General features: G+C 47.0%; 2 protein-coding genes and 1 non-coding gene across 4 annotated transcripts in view; 1 reads left to right on the top strand and 2 right to left on the bottom strand.

Annotated features, from left to right (window-relative positions):
• Positions 1–719: 719 nt before the first annotated feature.
• On the bottom strand, positions 720–792 carry trnaa-agc (transfer RNA alanine (anticodon AGC)). The gene has a single exon. It is a non-coding gene; the product is annotated as a tRNA-Ala (tRNA).
• A 1380-nt stretch (positions 793–2172) lies between these two features.
• Positions 2173–3470, top strand: LOC101482620 (heat shock protein beta-11). Its single transcript, XM_004556914.5, has one exon. The coding sequence runs from the start codon at positions 2254–2256 to the stop codon at positions 2902–2904; it is 651 nt and encodes a 216-aa protein (XP_004556971.1). The 5' UTR covers positions 2173–2253; the 3' UTR covers positions 2905–3470.
• A 3787-nt stretch (positions 3471–7257) lies between these two features.
• fam53c (family with sequence similarity 53 member C) overlaps positions 7258–7750 on the bottom strand; it is a 10863-nt gene continuing 10370 nt past the window's right edge. For both annotated transcript variants that reach the window (XM_076889493.1, XM_024799877.2), the window contains one exon: positions 7258–7572. In XM_076889493.1, the coding sequence (XP_076745608.1) occupies positions 7288–7572 (285 nt within the window). In that variant the 3' untranslated portion in view covers positions 7258–7287. The remainder of the gene's footprint in view (positions 7573–7750) is intronic.

The raw sequence follows: 7750 nt of genomic DNA on the forward strand, positions 1-7750 counted from the left end.
CAGATCTTTTCATGGTTTGTGGTGTCGGGTTTATTTCTCATCAGATGTTCTGACTGTGATGGAGGGTGGAGAAGTCACAAGAACTGTTTCTGCTGTGAGCCAAGCTGTTCACCAGCTAATGTTTGCAGGTGAACAGCGCCCCCCAGTGGACAGCACAAAGAAGTGTTTGAGGCCAGCAAACCAAATCCTCTTCCTGCATTTAGACTTGTTTTTAATGAAAGTGTGTGACTGAGGAATACATGAAATCTTCTTATTTGCTGTGTTTATTTAACATCTGAATAAATGTACAAGAAAACCGAAGGAGCCAGCGGGGGGATTTATTTATTAACTGCTTATTTTCAGTATTTATTACTGCATCGTCCATTATATATTCTTTTATTTTCATATTCAAATAATACTTTATTTGCTTTTTTGGGTACTTTTCCATATTTTTTAAATTTAGCTTTATTTTATTTTACAAGTTGTTATATTTAATTACCCATAATTTTATTTACAGAGTGCTGAGTCACAGCAACAGCGGTGCTTCAGACTGTGAGCCCACAGTTACAATTATCCACGCAGTGAGCTAATTACCTCATGTCTTATGTACCCCACCAGAGTGTTTTTAATGTAAAATGTACCTGAGCTTAAACACAACCAAACCGAAATCCACGCGCGGGTCAGAGTCCAAAGGGCGGCACAGATCCACAGGGACTAAAACACGGAGGAGTAAGAAAACGTGGAGGATGCGGGCATCGATCCCGCTACCTCTCGCATGCTAAGCGAGCGCTCTACCATTTGAGCTAATCCCCCGCTCACGGGGAGCATACGGGAAACGTCCTATTCAAAGAGCTCAACGCCACGTGTCAGCTGAAGCGCTGACACGTGATTAGGTTCATGTCGACGTGTGATTGGCCGGGAAACAGCAGGGTGGGAGGAGCGGAAAAAATGCAGGCAAAAATAGAAATGATGGCGGTGACAGCTCAGTGCGATCTGCTCACAGGATAAAGGCGGAGGCTGACGTCACTCAGCAGCGTTTTAAACTGTGAGACGCTTTAAAAACATCCATTTAACAGAAATACGAACAGAGGCGGCTGAAACAAAGCAGCTGTTATTAACGCAGTACAGCGTCATTAAACGTTAGAGCGGGCGCTTCCCAGGTGAGCCCCAAACAGCTGGATGTAAGTTGCACTAATGCCAGCAGAGCCGAGCTGAAGAACAAAGAGCGTGACCGCTGCCCGTCTCCATGCTGGCCCCGAGTCCAGCTTCTCGGCACCCTTACTACAGTTTTACCAACACAGTGTGTCCTTGTGTTATGGGGACATACATGTGTTCACAAAGCAGCAAAGTGGGGACCCAGGTATGGTTACAGACAGAACAGGGCCCACAAGGCAGATCAGGGTTACACACCATACGTCTCCAGACCTGGTGGAAACTCGACTTCCTGTGTGTGTGTGTGATCTATCTGTGTCAGGTTTAAACTTTCTGAGGACATTTGACCCTGTGACGCTGCATCGACCGTTACTCAGTTCAAGCTTGATCATTTTTGCTTATGACATACAGCTCTGTGTACTTTACCTCATATCGTTTCTTGTCAAGTGAGGACCCTCTTCTCATAAAATACCAGCTTTAGTCTCATGTCAGGACTAACCCATAAAATTGGGTCCTTGTATTCACACGGGGACTGTTTTTGCCTCTATAAAAGCAGACGATTACACACAGAAACTTCAGTCTGATGTTGGGACTGTTTCACGCGACTTTTCTCATGTTTGGACGCTTTTCCTGGGCGAGTTTGTTTTTGTACAAAGACTTATCACCATATCTAATTTTAGGTCCTCTTTATGTTTTTCATTAGAAATAATGAAAATGATTATTCCCATATTATTTCCCATGAAAATAAGCCTTTATTCAAATGTCCTGTTTTTGTGGGGAGTCATGATTAATCCCCACAAAGACAGACATACAGGCGTGTGTGTGTGTGTGTGTGTGTGTGTGTGTGTGTGTGTGTGTGTGTGTGTGTTCAGCTGCCACATGCCAACACATCTCAGCTTTGTTCTATTTCTGCTGCAGGACTCAGTCATGGTCTTTATACAGCAGGTGAACGCACACACACACACACACAGGAATGTAGCTGGAACTTTCCGTGGGTGGGTGCATGTGGGCGGTGGTCAGCGTATAAAAACAGCAGGGAGGACGGCCATCAGGCAGACAGACTTGAGACTGAAGCAGCTCGTCACAAACCAGCACCACCACCTCCACCTCCAGGATAACAGGATGTTGTGCCCCAGTGTCATCCAGATGTCCCCCGCCGCCATGACGCCTTTCCTGGACCTGCACTGGCCCGTCCGCAGCCTGTGGCCCGAGACCCGGCCGCTTTTCTACCACATCGAGCGGGAGATGATCCGTCACATGCAGGAGATGAAGCAGAGCATCGAGTTCATGGAGCGGCTGCACCAGAAGATCTTTGAGGAGATCGATCAGACATCCTCCTGCACGGGGGTCTTCAAGCCCATCGCCTTCCAGGAGCTGGGGAGGGACGGCACCACCTTTGCCCTCAGCCTGGACACGAAGGAGTTCTCCCCAGAGGAGCTGTCGGTGAAGCAGGTGGGCCGCAAGCTGAGGGTGAGTGGCAGAACGGAGAAGAAGCAGGAGGACGGGAAGGGCTGCTACACCTACAAGTGCCAGGAGTTCAGGCAGGAGTTCGACCTGCCGGACGGCGTCGACCCCGAGGCCGTCACCTGCTCGCTGTTGGGAGGCCAGCTGCAGATTCAGGCGCCGCGGGAGAACCCCGCCAACGACGGGAAGGAGAGGATCGTCCCCATCAGCTTCACCTCAGCCCCGGCCGTCACCGCCTCCGCCTCCAGCGCTGGAGCAGAGGGGAGCGGCACCTCCACCTCAGAGAGCACCCCCACAGAGAAAAACTGAAGCCTCCCAGCAGTCTTTGGTCTGTAGTTTTACGGGGACGTTTTTCACTGTTTGTAATAAACTGTCAAGTTTAGCTTTCAGCGATGACTCATCACCTACACGTGAACAGCGAAGCGCCTCCGTCTCCCTGGTGCAGCTTTATCTGCCAGACGGAGGCGACATGGAGCTGATCCCCCCACCCCCGCACTAATACTTTATTAAACGGTCCTTAGATATTCGCACCTTGCCCAGATACTGGTTTCATCACCGTTCTCTGCACTGGTAGTTCTTTTAAACTGGTTTCTCTGGCACACGTTTTCTGTGTCAGGGCTGAACACACACCCGTCTGAGCTCCAAACATCTGGCTGCTGATTGAGTTGAAGTTAAAGAACCTTCAACATTTTCCTGACATTTGCTGTTAACCCATTTTTAATAAGAACGGAACCTGCATGTGCTTCCTGGACCGTCCATGAACTGGCGGCATGCTCCTTTAACCTGCGACTGTGAGCAAATAAAGACACGAGACACCAGTTTTTCCCCTTTCTTTGTAAAATAATTCTCAATAAACTTAATTTATTCACAAACTGCTTTTCAAATTGCCATGTCGTCATTTTTTTGAAATCACATACAATAAAAAACATTTTCTAAAAGACAAGAGATGTCCGAGACTCTCGCTAACTCTGTACACGGCTCCTCCTCCTCGTCACGGAGCTTTTCTCACTTATTTTTTTTCAAACACGATGCGTTCATGACGACAGTCTCGCCGTGCTCAGACATCAGATTAGAAATATTAAGAAAAACAGCAGAAAATGAACAGAAGGACTAAAAATGTAACAGCTACAGTACACGTTTCCTTTTGTTCTCTGTTAGTTTCGTCTTTTTTCTTTTTAATGTTTACAGAATAATAGAGTATGTTTACTTAAGGCTTATGCTGAGTGTTATGGACCAATCAACAGAAACGAACCAAACCAGGAGGCGGGCGGGAAGGGTGTGTGTGTGTGTGCTTTCCTATGTGTGTAATGGGGACACTGTGTTTAATTGTGTTACAGGGACACAGTATGAATTTAGGGTTTTTCCTTTCACAAGTTTGGGAAAATTAACCTGTAGCCTTGTTTTTTTCTTACCTTCAGCACTGATCAGGACTTTCTAAGTGACACCTATCACAACTTTAATTTAAACATGTAGCACCCTGGCGTACCTCTGCCAATTTATTCTCGTGTCACAGGCGTTTTTCATGATTGTTAGGTGATTTAATCATCTTCAATGAATATACCCTAACATCTTTAATGAATAAACACAATTTCTTAATGCAAATTCAAGTTCATAATGATTGTTTAAATCAGTGACTCCCAAAATGCAGACTGGAGCCCCCTGGTGGCCTATGAAGATATTGTAGGCAGGCCGCATCATTAATTGAAATTCAGTTTGAAAATCACAAGTGTGTACAGTAACATATTCATATAAACAATAATAATAAAAGGTTCTTTGTGATATTAGTCATTACTTTCGCCTAAATTTACAGCTCTTGTATTAAAGTTTGTGTCCCAGTGCCACACCTTAGCCATAAATTGTGATATGCCTGAGTAGCATTAACAATGTACAGCCAACAGTGTGTGCTATTTAAGTTTTTAAGTGCTATTTCAAGGTAATACATCACTCATGTCACTTTATTAGGATGAGGATTTAACCTTTAGAGGCCCATGTGAGTTTGTGGTTTTGCAGTGGGCCTCAGCACTCTGGACTTTGGGAGTCGTTGGTTTAAAGAATTCAGTGAAACCCATCCAACATTTTCTAAGATTCTTGTGCTTCTATATTTTTATGCCAAGGTAACATGCTAAAGGCATAAACATGAAGCATCAGAGGAAGACGACTGTATTTCTGAATATGTTGAAAATTTGAAATACTGGCTTCATCAGTGCTAACACAGAATCACCAGCAGATATTACATGTGACACGAAAATGTACAAACTGTCACAAAAAGTGAAGCTTTGCATTTCATCATCGATGAGTTTGAAACCCACAAAAAACTATTTGTTAATGAGATTGCAGCGCTGCCCCCTAAAGGCAGATCGCAGTAACTACACAAGCTAAAGTATTGCTAAAGTTTGAGCCAAACTAAACCTTAGTCTTACACTCTAACAAAATAAATAAATATTACACAGTGTTTTGAAATAAATACAACATCTGCATTACTCCCTCAGTTTACTTCATTAAATTTACCCACATGACTTTATCAGATACTCCTCTGGCTACTGCTGCTCTGCTAAGCTTGGCTAGTTAGCGCTTAGCATTAACAGTTTGTTGTTTATGGTGGAGTGCAGCTGTTTAACTGAGATCTTGGAGCAAAACGATGTTTTTTCAAAATAATGGAAACGGTAAAGAGCGGACACACTAGCTTTAACTTGTTTTCTCCCCCAGCGTCACGTACGTGTAACACATAACAAAGTCAAGTCTCATATAGTTACTGCGTTGAGCTTTTGTGGGGCACATGACACAAAAACGTGACACATACAAAACTGTAAAGAATGACGTGGACGCTCAGAGGACTGTTTTTGTTGTGTTTTTGAGGGTTTCAAGTTAGAATGAGAGCAAAGTCACTTTTTCAGCCAGCGTTTCCATGTTCACAGCGCACGATGTTTCTGAGCATCCAGACTGAATCCAGACTCACAGAAATGTGTAATTGCTGTAACACAGAAAACTCTCGCTGACCTATAACACTGCACCTGTAACCAAACCAACCGTGTGCGACTGGTACACCAACAGCTACACCTGCTGGGACAAACCTTCATAAAGTCCAGCAGTCACACAGAAGGAAAAGAGGCAACGTGTACTCCAAATATCAGAGACGTACTTTACTTTGTCCTGACAACTTCCTCAAAAAACTGGAGCTCGGGCTTCTTGGATGGTCTGTTAGTACAATTACCCACACAGCATGTCAGCACCTGTCGGTCAAAGAGGCCCCTGATAATACTAATGATTTACACAGGTGAGCTGGGAGTCTATGGCCCCGAGTGGGTTATAAGCCCCACCCCCTCCGTGTTAGCCTAATGTGTCAAAGTGTGTTGTCATTACGCCGACGTCTGTTCGCATCAGCTCGTGTCCACTCCTTCATGTGGATCGAGCTCGCTTTCTTCAACCTGTTTGCCCGAAACTTCAAACTGTCTGGATACAAGTCACATGACCACCAGGACTGTGACGTCAGTGCCAGAACACACACACACGGTTACTCATATACTTGTAGGGACATAACTGACATAATGCTTTCTCTAACCGTAGCCGAACTGTAACCCTGACACTAAAACCACGTTCTGAGTCTCAAACATGTCTTCAAAGTCGAGGGGACGGTCCCCACAAAGATATGAATACACGCACACACACACACACGGGGGGGGGGGGGTGGTTTTGGGGTGTGTGCAGCAGGAATCTGTGAACACTCAGGTGAACAACAGCATCAGTGGCTGCCGGCGCTCAGCACAGCCGCCGGGAGCCTGAACGCATCACCACGCCGAGGTCACGTGACCGGACAGGTGTGTGTGTGACATCAGATTTCACGATGAAGCGAACACGCTCGATTGTAAACGGCAGCGCCTCAGGAACGAGCGCGGAGTCGCTGAGCGTCGCCTCTGTGAAACGGGACGGCGTCCAAGTGAAACGCCGACCTGTGTTTACAACGGAACCTGAAGCAGAACGGATGAAATATCGCTCAGTCTACGTCCCGTTCTTCTCTAAGGTCAGAGGTCAGAGCAGATTGAACCCCGGTTTGTTTATTCTGACCTTGACGATGTTTTCACGCTGCAGCGGAGCAGCGGTACCACAGCTCTCCTGGAGAGTCGGTGGAATTCTGAATATATTTACAAACGTATTCGCTTTTTATTCTGGCTCTTTTTCGTGTGATGGAAGTGATGACCCCTCCCCCTGTGGCGCTGAACACTACAGTGCAAAGTTTAACCTTTAACCCCGAGACCCTTCAGACTAAATGTTTCTCCTCGGTACCTGATCCATATTTTAGTTTCCTGAACGTGACCTGACACATTTCGTACTCGAACGTTTCAGGAAGACGAGCTCGGGGTTCTGTTCTGGTTCGGGTCGGCGTGGTGATGCTGTTTCAGGACGCTGCTGCGGCATGGCGCTTGAAGGCCTGAGGCAAGGAAACTCTGTGCCTCAGAGGCAGAGCGTCGGCGCCTCAGGCTCCGGGTGAGCGTTTAACGGCGGCAGCCACATCATCACTGTCGTGTCGATCAGCTCGTCCAATGAGAGAAGGTGTTGTTCCTGAGAGCCTTGCTGATTGGTGTCAAGGAGGCGCCGAGTGTTGAGATGGTGGCGGTCCAGGAAGTGGGGATGGGGGGGTTAGATAATTTCAAAATAAAACTAAAGAACAGAGAACAGCCTTCATTTACAAATACGTCAGTTTTCTTCTATTAAGTTCAAGTCCAGCTCTGTACAGTCCCGCTCGAACACCGCCTGCTGCGCCGCCTCACGCTCGTCTGCTTCCTCCTCTCCTTCGTCGTCCTCGCGGCACTCCTCGTCGCTCTCGCTCAGCGGCCCGATGCTGGTCCTGCCCAGGCACTCGGCCGGCGAGCAGGAGCCCCGGAAGTCACCCATGAAGGGCTCCATGCCCATGCAGAGGTCGCCGCCGCAGGCCAGCCTGCCGCCGCCACGCTCCAGACACTGCGGGTCGATGCTGCGCGTCTGCGGGATGAAACATTCACAGCTGTAAATCTGCCACTCGAAGTCTGAGCGTTACACAACCTGAACAGCCAATAACGCAACAGAGGCGGAGCTAATACTAGTTTCAGGAAACATGGACTCTCGTTTCACTGTCACGCTGACGACTGTCAGATCTACTTAGAAAGAACTCGACAGACTC

Source organism: Maylandia zebra, linkage group LG10 (assembly GCF_041146795.1).
Source record: "Maylandia zebra isolate NMK-2024a linkage group LG10, Mzebra_GT3a, whole genome shotgun sequence".
Classification (NCBI taxonomy): domain Eukaryota; kingdom Metazoa; phylum Chordata; class Actinopteri; order Cichliformes; family Cichlidae; genus Maylandia; species Maylandia zebra.

What these genes read in the sequence shown, in the direction of transcription:
- LOC101482620 (XM_004556914.5), top strand. Translation starts at nt 2,254, where the DNA reads ATGTTGTGCCCCAGTGTCATCCAGATGTCCCCCGCCGCCATGACGCCT.